This window comes from Erinaceus europaeus, chromosome X, assembly GCF_950295315.1.
Source record: "Erinaceus europaeus chromosome X, mEriEur2.1, whole genome shotgun sequence".
Lineage (NCBI taxonomy): Eukaryota > Metazoa > Chordata > Mammalia > Eulipotyphla > Erinaceidae > Erinaceus > Erinaceus europaeus.
This window is the reverse complement of record NC_080185.1, coordinates 21,324,675-21,343,789: the sequence shown is the minus strand read 5'-3', so window position 1 is coordinate 21,343,789 and position 19,115 is coordinate 21,324,675. Positions and strand designations below refer to the sequence as shown.

The window sequence follows — 19,115 nt, the reverse complement described above, 5'->3', positions numbered from 1 at the left end:
CAGAATGGCACCGTGGTAGTGTCTGCAATTTGGTGGCTAAACAGCAGTAAGATAGAAAACAGGACAAAATGTTTAATAAGCAGGAACTCAAAAGATAGAAATAGAACAGTTGAAATTAGGGATCTTTATCTGGGAATAAGCTAGGGAGTCTATTTTAGGTATGTTCCAAGGGGCCCATTACTACTTTTAAGGGCCACAGAGAGAAAATTGAATCGCATGAAGAAATACTCTAGAAACAAGAGGAGAGTTTTCAGAAGGATGCTCAACAAAAACATAGAATGACCACTAAATATGAACTCTACAGAAGTATTCAGTCAACATTGTCACTGAGCTAACCAAGGTGGGAGTAGTTTCTCTTAATCATGTGGGCAGAAGCCAGGCTATAAAAGGGTGGTGACCAGGAGGTAGAGGTAGGGAGCTTTGGTAACTCTCCTTAAAGTTAGTGTGGCACATGCAAATTCTGTTGACTCCTGTAGCTCTGGTTCCTTCAGGGTCTTCTTGGGGCATGGCTGAATTGATCTTCAGAGATTCTCTAAAGCTCTGGCATTCTCTTCTTGTATAAAACGGGCCTTGGAGAAGTCCTTGAGCCCCCTTTTGCTCTTGTGATAATTTTCCTTCAGTGAAACCAAAGCTACTTGCCTAAGAACCAAGGCCTGTTACTTGACTGATCAAAGTTGGTCACGTGCATCAAAGGCTTGGTAGATGCAGTGACAAGCTACACAGATCGAAGGCCCAGGACAGGATGCTGGGGCGTGGGAGGAGAAGACAGCAGGTGCGGGAGACAGCACACACATCGGAGCAGTTTGCTCCATTTCCTATTTGTCTCTCAAAATGCTTGGTAGGAATCACCAAAGCAATCTTATCTTGGTTTCTAGGTCAGATTGGGATGTGGGGTAGGGATTTCCATGAAGTTTTTATTTCAAAGGCAATCTGATAGAACGATGCAAAATCCATTCAGAAATCTCTAATCCTACACACCCAATAATTTGATTCGCTGTGAAAATGTGGGTTCTTTTGATTTGGGTAGTTATGGCTTATCTGGTTTATTTATTTATTTATTTATTTATTTATTTATTTATTTTGCTAGAATGTAAGGAGTTGGCAATTATTTAGAAAGCACATATCTTAGACCAAGCAAGTACCCAAAATTCAAGGTGAGAGAGAGCTCTTTATCTATTGTGGAAATTGTTTCAAAGACCTTTCATGCATGTCTTTATTTAAACTTCACAGCACCCTTATATGATTTGCAGTGCAGGTGTAATGCTTCCTTAAGATATGAAGAAACTGAGATTTAGAGAGGCAACACAGTTTGTCTTAGTTCCTTAGTGATTCATTAGTAGAGCAAGAACTAGAATCCAGGTCTCTTAACTGCAGCCTATTTTTTCTTCACCATTTTCTGAACCATCACATCATGACAGCAGTTGCCTGATGGATTAGAACAGTGTAGACAAGCAATTTGGCTGAATGAAACTTCTTTCTTTCACTTCAAACCTAAAGTTTTGGTATGATTTCTCTCATGACCCTCCTTTTTTGGGCTTCTGAGAATTTTCTTTGCCTTGAATTATCTGTCCAGTTAATTTTAAAATAAAAATGATCTGTACAGTTAATTCTTATTTTAATTGAGTGATGATTAGCACTCAGTTTTGCCTTATGCCACACAGACTAGATTTGAAAAGTTACAGAGATTTTGTTGGGCTTAAGATTGAAGAAATCCTGAGGAGCAGTTAACACGTCAGTCATATCAGTCATGAAATCAATCCAAACTTTTGTTGACATTTGACTCTTTCTCCATCTAACATGTTCCTGCTTTGTATTAGTAAGATTGAAATTGAAATAAGTCTGTTGCTGGTGGATTAATTTGTCACTTTCCTTGAAACTGGTGAGCCTCCCAAAATTAGACAATGATAGGAAAATACTGCCAAAGTCTGTTAAGACGTCTATGACATTTCAAGGCAAGAATGAATGTATGGAAGAAGAAACTTGTTTCTTCTTTACTAACTAAAGGGAAAGCCTGGAAGTGAATGATATGGGTATACTTGAAAAAAAAAAAAAGAAAAAAACCTTTACGTAACATTTTTGCTGAGAGAGAAGACTACGAAGCACATTTTCCAGGAAGTGTGGGCCGCGACGATTGTGCGCTCTTAACTAATCCTGAGTAAGGTGGCTACATTGACAGTTTTCTCATGCTGCTTCTGCCATCTTCTTGGTCAGAAGATATTTCAACTCTAACGCAGCATGATCGAAACATACAGCCAACCTTCCTCCAGGTCTGTGGCCACTGGACCACCTGCTGCCAGCATGAAAATTTTTATGTATTTACTAACTGTTTTCCTTATCACCCACATGATTGGGTCGGCACTTTTTGCTGTGTATCTTCACAGAAGACTGGACAAGGTAAGATTAGCCATTGGCATTTCTTCATTGAATTTGGGATTATTATTATTTTTAAAAAATAATTTAGGGGTTGGTTGGTTTTAGTTCTATCCAAATCATAGGCAATAGTAGATACCCAAAGAGCTAGATGGTCTTGTGGCATATTGTTTGTTGTCCTGTTTGTGATGTTGCTTGTTCATGTCGCTGGTTAGGAACTTGGCTTCTAGAGCCAGAAAGCCTAGGTTGAAAATCTTGACTCCATACTCCTATGCAAGGCACTCTGTACTTCTATGCCTCTGTTTTCACAGAGAACAAATGGGAATAATAATAGCCCCACTTTATAGATTCAATGACTCTAGCCTCTTCAACAGCTCAGAACAGAGCCTGGCACAAAGTTTTCAGACTATAAACATTCATTATGATCATTTGCTTTAAAAGTTAAACTTTTTTTTTTGTTTTGATGGAGACAAATATTTTATAGTTCCAACAAGAGAAGGAGTGTAACCTTTTAACTATGAAATTTCATGGTGCTTCAGATTAACTAAGACAAAGACATACCCCAGAATATGCAGTTTTTAGTAAAAGTGGCTGTCCTTGGTATACTTCTTTAAATGTTGAGTTACAGGCTACTCCAGGTCTCTCTTACGCAGGTTTCCAGACTTCTAAAGCAGGATTTACTGAAGGAAAGGAAGGGACTAACTGTTATTTTGTATACTTAGGAAAGATACCCTTTAGGATTAATCATGTCTTGATGTATTCATTCATTTTCACAGAGGGGGTTTTATTACTGGCTGTGTTGACAACGTATCAGCCATAGATGAAAAGGAGATATCTGATGAGCTATCTGACTGTTCTAAAAGTCTGTATGTGGGGATTGTGGATACCAGCGTCCCAAGACTGCATTTTTCTTGGGGCTGTGTCTCCTCTGTTGGGATGGCCACCCAGAAATAAGACTAGGGGGCTTTTCACCAGGACTGGGTGAGTTGAGGATGGTGACTTGAGGAGGCAGTTAAATGTGGTTGTCACATTTAGGCTTCACTGCTGAGAACAGTTCTGGATCTAGCTTTCCATTTCTTTGGTCTGGTGGGCAAATCAAGTGCCTAAGTCTCTCAAGAGGAAAATACAAAACTGGGTAGACTCAAGTCTATCCTTTGGCATTTATATACCCTTTTAATGACAATGAAAGTTGCCGGCCAACTGGATCTTGTCCTGAATCTACAAATTAAATCCTGAAACAAGAAAATGACGCACAATTAGTTGATTACACACTTGAATTTCCATACAGTTGATTATCTGAACACCTTGGAAAATAAAAGAGCTTGTTAACTTCGGGAATGAAAGATAATTTCCTTTAAAAAAATATCTTGTACAAACACTTCAGTTGAGAGGAGAATGATATAATCAGAACTTGAGTTAATTGACACACAGCACAAAATGAACTTTTTTGCTAAAGGCACTGCCTCACAAACACTGAAATGAGGTGAGCAAATTAGCTCAGCAGACAACACTTTCATAGTCTGTGCTTGTGATGGCCAGTCATTACAAGAGCAGTGAGAACTAGGACAGTTAGAGAATGCGGCTGCTATATAGTACATTAGACTGGGGGAGGGAATGCACACTTTCTGATGAGTCTTATTAGAATAACTGTGATTTATACCTGGGGTTTCAGATAGCATGGGGTTGTGATGGCATTTTAGTGTAGATATTTTTGGAGACTTACTTACTTATTTTATGAAAGTGAGAGGGAGAGTGAGTGGGAGACCAGAGAACCTCTTGGTTAAATGCAGTGTTGGGGGGTAGTGGAGATCACACATGCAAGGAGACTGTTCTATCCACAGCACCCCTTCCCCAGTCACTTTTGATATTTTTTTAACTGCAAATACTAAATATCAAGCACCCAGAGTAATAGCATTTTCCTCCACATCTTTACCTGCTGGTCAAGTGAAAATGTGAGTGCAGATATCACTAGCAGTGTTCTCCTCCTGAATCTCATTTCTCATGGCCTTGTTGTTCCACACTCAGATAGAAGATGAAATGAAGCTTCATGAAGATTTTATGTTCATGAAAAGGATATGGAAATGTAACAAAGACGAAGGTGCTTTGTCCTTACTGAACTGTGGGGAAATCAGAAGCCAGTTTGAAAGCCTCGTCAAGGTAAGGAGCTCATTTGCTGGTGAAAGCCTTACAGAAAAGTCGCTCTGCTTTAGCCAACTAATGGGGCCTACACTATCAAAGATTAAACATTTAGAGTGTGCAAACTTGTGTATTTGAGTATCTGTATACACCTATATGCATATACCCAAGCACGTGTGTGTGTGTGTGTGTGTGTGTGTGTGTGTGTGTGTGTGTGTGTGTCCAAAGAAATGTCCAAAGAAATAAAGCCAAAATCCTACATGCACATTGTCATGAGAAGAACAAAAAAGAGTTTGGGAGAAAATACAAGCTCTCATTGGAACATCTATATATACACAAGAGTGCACATACACACACACACACACACACACACACACACACACAAACACAGAAACACACCTGCCTTTGCACATTTTCTTGTTTTCCCATGGAAATGCTGATGGCTTCTCACTGTGTGCTCATGGTCTGACCCTCCCAGGTGTGCCATAACCACTGGCCATCACAATGCTGACCAGTCACAGGTGAGGGCTCTGTCTTCCCTGGGAGTATTAGAGATGTTGGAAGATTGAGACCCCCCCCCCCAGCCTACAAAGGGCTTCTCCCAGAGGGATAATTCTCAGGTGCCATGAAAGTGAGATTTTTCCTTTTTATTTTAAAAAGGAAGCCCATGTGAAACACTGCCCCATGAAGTCCATCCCTTCTACAGCCAATCAAGACTTGAGAGTTAAAGTCATTTAGTCTGATAAATTGGTGTCTGTGTGCAGTCGCTGCAAACTGTGGCCTACATAATGGGCTCCGAAATTCAGAAACTGTACGCTGGTTGAGGAGCCACCTACAGTAGTGATTCCAGTATAGTAGACAAACGGATCTGGGGACTCATTCTCCTGAAGTCAAACATCTATAAGACTGTTGACCTCTCACAACACCATGTCAAATGCTCTTGATTCAGCTGTTCTCTGGGGTCGTGAGTAGGAGACAATGTTCTACATTGAGGGCAGCTTGCTGGCAGGTGACTGTATTTCCAGATAAAGTCATAGTTCTCATCTATGTGTGATATGACCCAGGAACCAAGGGCTTAAGATCTTGTTCTTGTGCTTATTCCTGTCTTGCTGTACAGTTCCTTGGGTAACTTAATCCAGTACTTCCAACTGTCAGCGCTTATTCTAGAGCCACCTATGCAAACCAAAATTTAGTTCAAATTATCTGCTGTCTCGGAGATTCACGACACAGATCTAGGATTCACTTGAAGGTTCCTAACTCTACTTGCAAGGCTTAGATATGGTTTTAAGATATCTGATTCATTGCGGGTTCTGGACAATATTACACAGGGCATTGGGAGGTGATGCCAACTTTGATGAAAATAAAGTCACTTTTGAGAACACTGTTGAATAATTTCAATAGAATATTTAATATGCTTGGCTGTGTAATCTTGTGTAAGTCACAACACCTCTCTGGGCCACTGTGTTCTCAGCTAAAATTAGTGAGGGGACTGAGATGATCTGTATAGGCACTCCTTCCTCTGACATTCTGTAATTGTGGAATCAACCTTGCATTCCATCCAGTAGCAGTGGGACTGGTAGTTTTCTTCCTCCTCTCTCTTTTTTTCTCAAAGCATGTTTTCAGTTGACTGTATATTCCTGGTGGCTTCAATTCAGGTCAGATGGGTGAGGCTTCTCAAATCACCTATCCAACATGGCAATAAGTAAAACAGCCAGTCTGTCTGCTCAGCGCTTGTGTGAAAAGAAAAAAAACAAAAACAAAAATGGACAGCTCCAGAGTTTCATATATTCTAAGATGGCAGGCTTGAGCTTCTTAGTGCCACAGAGGAGAGGAGGTCCCTTGCCCTAGTGAAGGAGTGAAATCCTAGTGACTGTCACTGGCATCTCTACCTATGACATGCACATTGATGAGACACAAAGTCCTTCCAACCTTCCACTCATGCCTTTCCAATACCCATTTCCTCAAGTTCGTCATTGAAAACAGTATTTCACATACTTTTTTTTTTAACCAGCAGATCAACTGCAGACTAACCCCAGATTGGATTTATAGAATCTTAGCTAACTTAGCTGAATTTCTTTATGACTAGTGCTAAGCAGTCCAAGGATTGAATTTGGGAACTCCAAATCATGAAACTTGATGGAGTCTTAGAAATCTTGAGATCCAATTCTCAATCTGGAAGTTTAGTCTTCCCTCCATTATCTCTGCTATTCTTGGGACCCTGTGTCTTACTGTCTCTTATTTGAACATCTCTAGTGACAAGTGACAATTATCTCTTGAGGCAAGCTATAGCTTTATGGAAGAAAAAGATGGAATTCAGGGCCTACGTAAGGGTAAATGAAGGCAATATGTGGAATAAGTTAATGTCACAATAAAACTTACTCCCTTCTTATGAATCGACCTGTCAATGCTCATGTCCAGCAGAGAAGCAATTATAGGGGCCAGACCTCCTACCCTCTGCACCTGATAAAGAATTCTGGTTCATACTCCTAGAGGGATAAAGAATAGGGAAGCTTCCAAAAGAGGGGTTGGGATTCAGAACCTGGTGGTGGGAATTGTATGTAATTGTACCCCTACTATCCCACAGTCTTGTTGATCATTATTAAATCATAAATAAATAAATAGAACTTACTTCCCCTGTTAGAATTCCTCCATTATGGTCTGCCCACCAACGCCTGAGATGCTTTGGATAGTGTCAGAACTTTCTCTTTTCAAGCTTAAGATCAACCTGCTCATGCCTGATACATAGAGTCCCCACCAAGAAAGCAAGAACTAATCCCAGATCTTCTGCAAGTCAGCTTTGAAAAGACTTTCTGTTGAGGTAGGGAGTGAAGCAGTGAGAAGAAGAAAAAAAAAAGTGGTTCTGTGGCATGAGGCTGGGGGAAAGTTTACAGAAAGGCGAGGTTGAGCACATAAAAGACAAATTTTGCTGACTTCACATTTTCATGTTGGCCAGGCCCTGCCGCCAATGCACTCACTGAGGAAATTAAAATTATCTCCACTTTGATCAACACACTTCACTTAAAAAAAAAAAAGAAAGAAAGAAAGAAAAGAAAAGAAAAGGCACTAAATACTCATTTGTTTACTTGCTATCACACAAATATTTGTCTGTGCCTGAACTTTCACAGGGCCACACTGCAGCTCAGATGGGAGACTGAGAGCCCTGTGGCCCCCATGAGTCTTTTGAGCTGTAGCTTCCCCTGTGCTTTCCATTCTCTAATCTGACTGACTCGAGCCTCCAAGGAGGCTGCTCTCTCAACAGTAACAACATGGATTGCTTCTGGTGGTGGGGGCAGGGCACAGGGGGAGAGGGACAAGAAGTGTCCCGTTCCGTGGAAAAGACACAACTTTGACTATCAGAAGATATAAAAATGCCCCAGCCATCCTCCCTTGTAAAGACAGAAGGAGGAATGAGTTGAGCCTGACCTGATGTCACAGTTCTCACTCTTGGCTTGAATGTCAAGACTCCTTGTGGGTGACCTCATGCCTCCCAGATTTTAAGCCAGTGTCATGAAGATGACAGCAGTGGCTTTTTCTCCCTCCCAACTCTGGTAGCTTCTTTAAGAATCTTTAGTCTTCCTTCAGCTGTGAAGTGAGAAGCAACCCCTTAGGAATTGATGCACTCAAACATCAGCAGAGTGAAGAGACGACTTGTGTTTTCTCAATGCTAAGCATTCTAAAAAAAAAAAAAAAAAAAAAGCAGACATCAAAAAACACAGGCAAGATGGGGCACTCAGAAGAAAAAGCATCTTCTCAATCCATGGAAAGGACAATACAAACAAGAAAATTCTGAGGTTTCTTTCATTATCTTAGATTTTTCTCCCAAGATCAAACTTGGTTCCCAAGAGATTTCAGACCCTTTTAATATTAGAATAGCTACACACCATGCCTAATGTTTAAGGATGTTCAAAGTACCAGTCTCCAAGGTGGAATCATCTCTCATTCAGCATTATTTGGCAATACTTGTCAAAGCCAGTGGGCAGGGGTCAGAGAGGGGGTTAGTTTTGAAACCTCTGGTCTGGGGAAAGCACTAGAATATAGATAATAAGGCCCATATTCAGCTTCCAGATTTCCACCCTTTCCCCACCTTTCTGAGCTGTCAGTTAACCCGTCAGAGCCAAGGGTTTCCAAATAGTGTACTAGAATTAGTGGCAGGATCTGATTCTATATGATAATTCGTACTAGAAGCAGGTGGCAGAGTAATGGCAGATGCCTAATGTTTGATGGCTCTAATTCCCCCACACTAGAGTTCCTGTTGAAATGACCTTTTGTAATGATTCTCATTTTAGGATATAATGCTAAACAACGGTGAGGGTGTGAAGATAAAAGAGACCAAGTATGAAATGCAAAAAGGTAGGTTGCTGGTTACCAGTCACTATGAGTAAATGGAGAACTAAATGGAAGCTATAGGCTGTTTTTATGGAGTGACAGAGTGTTGAATTAGGCACTTTCAACCCTGGAAATAGGATCGGGATGTAATTGCCACACTGATACTTTCTCTGGAGCCTGTGATATGGAAAAGCTTTTTTATATGTACATATTTCTGGGAAAGCTAGGTCCTTTTAATGTTAACGGTACCAAGTGTGAAGAAGTTCCATTATTTTCAATAACTCAATCAAAACCACCATACAACAACCTGGAACCACCCATGGTGGACCAGATGGCACAAAAGTTGTTCTTTGGTAGCAGTGACATTCATGGCTCACTGATGACAGGTTTTCATTGGGAGCTGTGACCCATAGAGCCTCTGGCACCAAGGGGTGACTCAGTGTGACAAATTTCTATTCTTTTGTCCTATTCTGGATGTCAGAATATGTTGACACTTTCAGACTTGGGAGGGACACAGATGGTTCTCAAATCCTGCATCTGTCCCTGTACACTAATTTCCCTCAACAAAGGTCTGCCTTCTGATCAAATATACCTAGGAATTTTATTCCTCTTAAAGCAGTCTGGTACAGCTTTGAATGGCTCTAATATTATAGTAAGATGACTATACTACCCCAAAGAAATATTTCCTCCTCTGTAGTTGACATTACTTTGGCAATCTCCACTCATTGGATCTAGTCCTACCGGTTAGTGTCATATTAAACAATGTAGAATCCTTCCTCTATACAGCAACTTACTAAATGTTGAAGACAGCAGTCATGGTCCCTGGCAAAACCTTCCCAGAATTTCCATTGTTCTCTCATGGTTGTTACTTCCTTTCATAGACACAGAAACTTTCTCTGTTCCCCATTTGAATGTAGCTAAACCCAAAAACAAACACAGAAATACCTGAAGCAACTTGAGCAGCTGAGCATGTGCAAGATGGAGTTTTTGTAGAGGGGACTATTGGAAAGGCTCTACTGTATCATAAAGTTAGTGAAAATGATGTGGTGGCCGGTGTAAATGTAAGCCACACAAGAAATCAATGCAAGCGTGCGTACAGAGACACAGATACTGTTTTCTAAGACAAGGAACACTCAGATCCTGCTTTAACTATTATTCTGGATATTAAGGGACATCGGATTTCTATCAAGGTGATGTATTCAGAATGACAAAGATATGTTGAAGTGGTCCCATGAAGTCTGTTAATTACAGTGAGATTTGAGAGAGCAACACGGATGCTGTCTCTCCACCTTCAGAAAGATGGCAGACCTAACAAAGCTAATGATTTAGGTCATGCAACTGAGCTCAAGATTTATAGGGCACCTGTCAAATGTCTGGCACCAAGCTCATAAGTAGAAAGAAGGAAACTTCCAGTCTTTGCATTTTGAAGATTAGCACATCTAATTAAGGAAGAAACATTTCACAGGAGAGACAATTTAAGACAGATAATATAATTTGACTAGCTGACCAAATCAGACACCACTAGCTAGGTTTGTTGGCATGACCCTGAGATCCACTAAGACCTACCCCAATGCCTGGGATTTGTTCCTAAAAGCACGATTCAGGAAATGATTACTGAATACCATTTTTTTTAGACCTTTGTCAGTTTATGTAAAGCAGAGTTGAGTCCTGACCAACTCTGAGAAAAAGTAGGATCCTTGGAAACATCCAATTTAATGGATCAGGTTTTAGAAACCATATTTCTTTCCATGAAAAGATTTCAGACCATTTTACCCTGCCTTTTACTGAATCCGTTCAAGTACAGTTTCTATGACACAGCTGAAGGATTCAATCAACAACTGTTGGCAGTTTTCTATGAATGTTGGCTTAATTGGTTGCATTTGTTTTATTTCAGGTGATCAGGACCCACAAGTTGCAGCCCATGTCATCAGTGAGGCCAGTAGCAAAACAACATCTGGTAAGTCCAAGAGCTTCTGTGTGCCTGCCACCCACGGGATGACTAGGCTCCGCTCTGCCTCCGGGGTCCAATGCACACACCTACCCATACACCTCTCCTGCTTAAATGCACAGATGGAACATGAAGGGACCACAGGAAATGGAAAGCAATCCCAGTGTCCTTGCTATATTCTTGCTCAATGGCTGTTTCTGAATGATGCATGACTGGGTGGAGGAACCATGACTCATGACAGAGAAGACATAACAGGGAGTGAATGGCCTCCTGAATGTCAGAATTTCTCATCCTAATCCCTTTCCACTCTACATAAATGGACCTGGGGAGTGTAGGGAGGTATTTCCTGCCATCTGCCATCTTAACTCCATTCTGCGAAGATCAATAGGTGTCAGGATGTTAGATTTTCCAATGAAGTGACAGCAGACAGCATACTGTGAGCTTTTCAACTCTGAGTGATTTTATTTCCATATACATTCTGCCATCACTCTCGCCCTTAGGTATTTTTTTCCCAAATCTGTACCTTAAGATAGCTGGTGCAAGAGAACGTGTAACATCTGATAAATGAATGGAAACACTGAACCCCAGCATAAAAATCCCTCATCTGCATAAAGGCAGTCAGAAAACATCTAAACAAGCTTGACAAATTTGGCATGATGCACGAGAAGAGAGTTCTAGACTCTGTCTCTCGGTCTCTGTTTGTCTATCTGTGTGTGTGTACGTACATGCCTGCCCCCCGTGTGTGTGTGTGTGTGTGTGTGTGTGTGTGTGTGTGGTGTAAGAGACAGAGAAACAGACACACAGAGAGGGCAGGAAATGATGTTTCATCTCTAAGGTGGTTTGAGTCTCTCATGGATATAACACAAGCACGATTATCACAGATCCTATTACAACAGTCAGAGCACCAGGTAGGATGTTTGTGAACACTGAAGCTCAGCACCTATCATTGACACTTTCTGGGTGATGTTGGGCACCACTTTTTCCTACACAGTAGTTTTCTGCATCATCTCCACTCCACAGGTCCTCAGAACTGTGGATGTGGAAGAAAGCTACACTGTCAAGGGCTCTACAAATGTATGTTGTCACTATCTAGCTGATTTCACTGTCATTTAGACATCAGAAGAATAACATAAAACCCCTTATTAAGACCAGTTATTTCCACAAGGTTTACTAATACAGCCGAGACCCCTTTCTCAGGAAACACAGAACATCACTCTTACACAGAAAGGTCTAGGGAGATCTTCCCCATGTCACTTTTTTTTTTTTACTTTTTCTTTTTTATTTTTTTAAGTATTTTATTTATTTTTGAGAGAGATACAGAGAGAAAGACACAGAGAGAAACACCAGAGCACTGCACAGCTCTGGTTTATTGTGGTGTGGGGGATTGAACCTGGGACTTTGGAGCCTCAGGCATGAGAGTCTCTTTGCATAACCATTATGCTATCTACCCCTGCCCCCCATGTCACCTTCTCATCCAGATTGGATTATGATGACAACAGAGACCCTTCCAGAAGACTACCTACCCCACTGGTCTCTCCCCACTTCACTTGAAGGGCCAGGTGGTGGCACACTCAGTTGATCACACACATTATTATGAACAAGGGCCTGGGTTTGAGCCCCTGATCCCCACCTGTAAGAGAGGAAGCTTCAGGAGTGGTGAAGCAGTTCTTCGGGTGTCTCTCTTTCTCTCTCCCTTTCTGCCTCTCTATGTCTGTCTGCCTGAGAAAATAAAATAGAAAGCAAAAAAAAAGTTGCTGGGTGTGGTGGGTTGATGGTGCCAGCGCCAAATCCCAGTGATAACCTAAGTGGCAATGAAAAATAAAATAAAATAATAAAACCTTCACTAGGATATATTATCCCGTGGTGCTCACATTCTGCCCAAAGGCCCACCATTGACATTGGTCATAACACATTTGCACGAGACCAGGGGTGGAGAATGGGGGAAAACAGTAAGACTCCACTTCACGCCCATTGTCAGTGCTCTCATTTGGACCTAGCCTAACTGCTATAAACTTGATCTAAATTCCACAGCAAGAATGGAACTTAGATAATCCCTAATAGAAACAAACATAGAAGATAGCAAAACCCATCCTTGTTTTCTCCATCATGTGGTCCCCAAATGGAAAACATCTCATGAAGTGCCATTCTGGAATGCTCTGTGAGGGCCAAGAAATACCAGGCATTCCAAAATGCCTTCTTGTTACTAATGAATGAGACTTAATGGATTGCCTCCTGCATTCTGCTAGTTCTCAAGACCACCAACTCTGAAACTAGAAGAGGCTCATGGAGACAACTTCATCACTGCTTTCACTTCTCCCCACCCCCAGATCCACCCCCAGCAGCCTTGCTCTCTGTAGGAGCTGAGATTTGAAGTCAGGTGCACACACTACTTTGAACCCACTCAACATCTCAGCTGAGAAAATGGCACACTGCTGGGTACTCTGGTTTAGCCACAAGAACATGGGCACTTTCAAGTTGGTGGCACCCACTACAATGGAAGATCAAAAAACACACAGTGAAATGACAGGTTTATTTTCATACTTCCTTGCCTAATTTTAGTCCTTGTTGTGGGAGGCAGGTTGGCTTGGCTGCCATATGATCAGGTCGGAAGGAATGGGGTCTCTCCTTTTCACCTGGTGCTGAAGTTGGCTAACTTGGCAAAGATCTGACTTTGTAAAACACAGGCAAGGCCAGATGGTGAAGCCAATACCAATTTTGTCCGAAGGATTTTGTCTATCTGGGCATGTGGAATGCATACATGATGGGGAATTTCAGAATCATTCACACTTCCTTCAATGCAGGGGCAAGATGACTTTAAGAACTCTAAAGGGAGAAAGGAGTTGGTTGTGCTCTGTTATTTCACTGAATCTTCACAAGTCTCAGAAAAACACTGCAATAAAGTGCCCCTGTTACTAATGAGGAAGTGAAGCTTAGGGAGAGATGGGCACTTATCCAAGCTTAACGAAAACCTTGGTTAAAAACCTGCAAAGTCCATGCTGATTTGCCACCCTTCGCATCTGTGTGGACCAGAAGAACCTTTAAATATGAATCTTGAGTGGACTGAGAGATAGCAGGGTAGCCAGAGTGAAGGATTTGCTGGCCTGAGGACTCAGGTTCAGTCCCTGGCACAACATATACCAGAGTGTTGATCTCTCTCTCTCTCTTTCTCTCTCTCTCTCACACACACACACACACACAAACACTGACTAAATGAATTTAAATAAAGTAGTCCCAGACACCCAAAACTTCCATTCATTTAAGTCACTATCCAACTGTGAACTTGATTTGCTAGGAGACTGTGAACTATGTTCTGTTCCTCTGCAGCATCTCACTACTAGTTTTTCTCCTCTCTCTTAACAGTTCTACAGTGGGCCCAGAAAGGATACTACACCATGAGCAGTGACTTGGTAACCCTGGAAAATGGGAGACAACTGGCTATTAAAAGACAAGGATTCTATTACATCTATGCCCAAGTCACCTTCTGTTCCAATCGGGCCACTCCAACTCAAGCGCCATTCATAGCCAGCCTCTGCCTGAGAGCCCCCAGCAGATCTGAGAGAATCCTGCTCCGAGCTGCAAACACCCACAATTCGGCCAAACCTTGCAGGGAACAATCTGTTCATTTGGGAGGAGTATTCGAACTGCAACCAGGTTCTTCACTGTTTGTCAATGTGACGGATCCAAGTCTAGTAAGCCATGGGATTGGCTTCACATCCTTTGGTTTACTCAAACTCTGAACAATGTCTCCTCGCAAAGCTGCACTGGGCTGGTGCTGGTAGTCCTCACGATACAGCCAAGCAGTTAAAACCACCCCTGTTGAACTGCCTATTTATAACCCCAGGATCCTCCGGATGGAGAACTATTTATTACACACCTCCAAAGCATGTAGGGCTGCAGTAAATGAATTATGGGGGTTGAAAGGGAGAGCAAGACAGGCCCTGTGCTGTCAGAACATAAGTTCTGATGCAGCAAGTTCACTGAAGCAGACACCCACAGTATGCTCTGAAAAGACAAGGCCATTGTGCACAGAATGAATTCGGAGTAGGTAACAGCTAATCAGCCAAGTTTAGTTTTGTTTCTTTGCATACAGAGCCTTGCGGTGGACAGTGTTTTTGACTTATCAGCGGAGATATAGAAGGGAGAGAGGGAGCCTCAGTTCACACTCAGTTATGGTTGATTCTGGGGCCCTGATGGAGGGGACAGGCTCTAGCAAAATCTACTGCTGTGGAGAACTAAAAACCCCTGCTCCACCTCCCACCTGACACTCATTAATTTTCTCTCTCCCTACACACACACACACACACACACACACACACACAGACTCAAGCTGTTGCCAGTCAGTTATCTTACTTCAACCCTGACCCAGTCTCTAGCTCTGTGGGGGGGTCGGGAAAGCAGAGAAAGCAGCTCTGAGCCTGCCCCCATTTCCCCCACAATGACTGTATTTAAAAGAAATCTGTCGTATCTACCTTCAGTCTCCATTGTTTCCAGAGCGAACTTATGATTATCTTATTTATTTTTGAATAATAAAGAGCCCTTGATCTTACTGCTGCTGTTGCTGTTGTGGTTATTTCATCATCTCAAGGTCCAAAACCAGGCTGAGAGAGGAGGAAGGGCAGAGAGAGAATTTTCCCAGCTTTGTGGTAGTCCCATGAATTAATTTGCTTCTCAAAGCATGTTATACCATAAAACATCCTGGTGATGGGCAGTACACCTCCCTGGAAGTTGAGGACAGCCATTGCTGGATGACTTGAAAACTGACTCAGAGAAAGCAATCTGGGTACTTATTTCCAATTTCTCAGGAAAAGGTGCAGTGAATTGAAACAGACTGATGTTTTTCTTGATTAATCACAGACAAGTGAAGCTGAAGGGAGTGCCTGAGATAAGGAACAACTGCTTATCTGACACTTATATAGGTAGTCCCATATCTGGCGAGATGAAATGATGAAATACAGCCGGGACAATCAGAGGGGGAGCACTGACCTCTTCCCCTCCCCCAATTTTCCTAGTAAGCAAATTGCTAACTACATCTGTTAACACATGCAATACTATGGGTACCACAACACAGTACGTTTTCTGGATTTGAGGCTTCTCCTGACATCCCATTCACAGACTTCTCAATGCTCCAATCCAGAAATGCCCCTTGAGCTTAAGCCTCACATTGTCACTCGTCTTCGGTCTCTCACACAGCTTTCTCATGAGGCCAACTTGCCCTTCCTAAGAACTTCAAGTCCTGCAGGGGTCATAGCATCATGGTTATGTAAACAGACTCTCATGGTGGAGACTCTGAGGTTGCAGGAGAGCTGAGCAGGACTCTGGAAAGAAAACATTGGACTTCCAGTCCTATCCTCCACTCCTATGTCCCCACAGCAGATTATTTCCCCTTAGTTGGACCTTTAGTTTTGACCTGCTCCCTAGAGTTTGTCCCCACCTGCCTGCATTGCTAAATGGTGGGCCCAGACCCTCACATCCAGTGCACCCAAATGGAACTCTCGATGTTCTTTCCCACCTACACTGTCATTTTTGCTGCTATTGCACAAGAATTTCTGGTCCAAATCTCCACTCCTACCTCCTGTGCCTCTCTGACTATAAATCTCTTTGGAGTCCAGTATGCAAACTTGAATTCATCTTAGATATGATTCTCATTTCTTATACGTCGTGCTCAAGATCTCTTTTTATTCACCCACCCATCTGCCCCGTAGAAGCTGAGGCTAGGTGCACTATTCATGTGAGCTAGCTTGATGATCCAATAAATAAAATATTTTGGACCAACAAAACAATTCACTTGGTGAGTGCACTACTTTGCCATATGTGTGACTCAGGTTCGAGCCAAGCCACCACCACATAGAAAGATGGGTCAGTGCTGTGATTTCTCTCTCTCTCTTTCTGTCAGTCTCTATCTAAAGATAAAATAAATATTAAAAAATCAAACTTACAGAAAAGTTCAAAAGTAAGAACATAACATTTACAATTTCATACAAAAATGTAGAAATACATTTAGCCAAGAAGGGAAAAGATCTGCACACTGAAGACTAGGGTTTCTGGGGGGTGTGAGAGCACAGGTCCAAAAAGCATGATAAAGGACCTAGTGGGGGTTGTATTGTTCTATGGAAAACTGGCAAATGTTATGCATGTAGAAACTATTGTATTTACTGTTGAATATAAAACATTCATTCCCCAATACAAAAATAAAAATACTAATAAATGGTTCTTGTTGCATGTGAAAAAAAAAGAGAAGACACTGAGGAAAGAAACTGAAGAAGACATAAAGAAAATTGAAAGATAGCCTGTGCTCAGGGATTAGTGATATTGTTATTGTTTTTCATACTGTTGTTGTATTGCACCAAAGTAAAAGACTCGGGGGTGAGGGAGAGTGTTCAGGACCTGAAACATGATTGCAGAGGAGGACCTAAGTGGGAGGTCAAATTGTTATGTGGAAAACTGAGAAATGTTACACATATGCCAACTACTGTATTTTACTGTCAACTGTAAACCACTAATCCTCAAATAAATAAGAAAATTCATACTCCCTAGAGTAATCTGAGTCAAGGCAATCCCTTACATTCCAATTCAAAACAGAGGCAATCCCTTAAACTTCAATGCAAGACAGACCCCTTTGTGTCCCCCCCCCCCATAGGACCTTGCCCTCAACTTGGATCAACAACGGTAGAGAAGGGAGGCTAGACAACATACTCTATGCTACACCTGAGGAAGATGGGTCCTGATATTGAGGCAGCTTGGAATGTTCCTACTCGTGACCACAGAATGTGAGCTCAGATCTAGAGGGATGCAGAGGTCACACAGGCTCCTAAGCTGAATATGGGCCCCAGATCACATCAAATCAATGGGGTTTACAGTCAACAAAAGTTATACACCTTTCCCATATTTGGAAGCTACTCTCTTCCCTGATCCAGCTTTCTGGTCCTTTTTCCAGCCATGATATCATCTCCCCAGACAATAACTAGGATCCACCTGCATAGCAGATTTCAGGCTCAGGGAAAAAAAAAACTACTATAGCCACAGACCCTTTGGAATATAACTAAAATATGCCTACTAGCTATCTACAAAATGGTGACCCCCCGCCCCAACTCTTCACCTGCACTACTCCAGCCTTTAGGTTCATGAACAGTCATCAACTTATTTGGCTTTATATGCTAACTCTCTTTTCAGCCACCAGGTTCCAGATGCTAGCATGATTCCAACCAGACTTCCCTGGACAGACAACTCCACCAGTGTGTCCTGGAGCTCCAATTCCCCAGAACCCACCCCACTAGGGAAGGAGAGAGGCAGGATGGAAGTATGGACCAACCTGTCAACTCCCATGTTCAGCGGGGAAGCAATTACAGAAGCCAGACCTTCCACCTTCTGCATCCCACAATGACCTTAAGTCCATACTCCCAGGGGGTTAAAGAATAGGAAAGCTATCAAGGGAGGGGATGGGATACAGAGTTCTGGTGGTGGGAATTGTGTGGATTTGTACCCCTCTAATCCTATGGTTTTGTCAGTGTTTCCTTTTTATAAATAAATAAATAATAATAAAAAGAAGAATGAAGTTGGTCAAACAATCTTAAAAATTTTATGGATTTGTAAAAGACTATAAACCACTAAAAGAAATCTTGAGAACAAAGAATAAAGCTGGGGGCATCATACAATTTGATATCATGCTATATTACAAAATTATAAGAATCAAAGCAGTATGGTGCTGGCATAAAAAAGTAGACACATAAATCAATAGAACACAGAGAACATACATAAGGCCATGTGTATCTGCTAAACTAATTTATGACAAAGAAGTAAAAAATAGACAGGTAGCTGAGGAGTAGTCTCCAGCCTTTAGGTTCCTGATTAGTCAACAACTTGTTTGGCTTTGTATGTTAACTCTCTTTTCAGCCACCAGGTTCCAGATGCTAGCACGATGCCAACCAGACTTCCCTGGGCAGACGACCCCACCAGTGTGTCCTGGAGCTCCGATTCCCCAGAACGCCACCCCACTAGGGAGGGAGAGAGGCAGGCTGGGAGTATGGATTGACCTGTCAAAGCCCATGTTCAGCAGGGAAGCAATTACAGAAGCCAGACCTTCCACCTTCTGCTTCCCACAATGACCTTGGGTCCATACTCCCAGAGGGATAAAGAGTAGGAAAGCTATCAGGGGAGGGGATGGGATACAGAGTTCTGGTGGTGGGAATTGTGCGGAGCTGTACCCATCTTATGGTTTTTTCAGTGTTTCCTTTTTATAAATAATTTTAAAAGGGGGGAGGTTGACTGGATCCCAAGAAAATGTGCAATCATGAATATTAAGGGAGGAGAGATTTATCAAGGAGACAATGGATAAACC

The 19,115-nt window shown here is 42.1% G+C and overlaps 1 protein-coding gene across 1 annotated transcript; it reads left to right on the top strand.

Moving 5' to 3' along the window:
- The first annotated feature begins 2,204 nt into the window (after positions 1-2,204).
- CD40LG (CD40 ligand) lies at positions 2,205-15,339 on the top strand. Its single transcript, XM_007537690.3, has 5 exons — positions 2,205-2,394; positions 4,396-4,527; positions 8,793-8,856; positions 10,727-10,789; positions 14,141-15,339. The coding sequence occupies exons 1-5, from the start codon at positions 2,236-2,238 to the stop codon at positions 14,515-14,517; spliced, it is 795 nt and encodes a 264-aa protein (XP_007537752.1). The 5' UTR covers positions 2,205-2,235; the 3' UTR covers positions 14,518-15,339.
- Positions 15,340-19,115: the final 3,776 nt, after the last annotated feature.

Bases quoted from the DNA above. Each gene is read 5' to 3' on its own strand.
- CD40LG (XM_007537690.3), top strand. From the start codon at position 2,236: ATGATCGAAACATACAGCCAACCTTCCTCCAGGTCTGTGGCCACTGGA. The intron at 2,395-4,395 runs GTAAGATTAGCC...TTCCACACTCAG, and splicing joins TTCACAGAAGACTGGACAAG to ATAGAAGATGAAATGAAGCT. The intron at 4,528-8,792 runs GTAAGGAGCTCA...TTCTCATTTTAG, and splicing joins AGTTTGAAAGCCTCGTCAAG to GATATAATGCTAAACAACGG.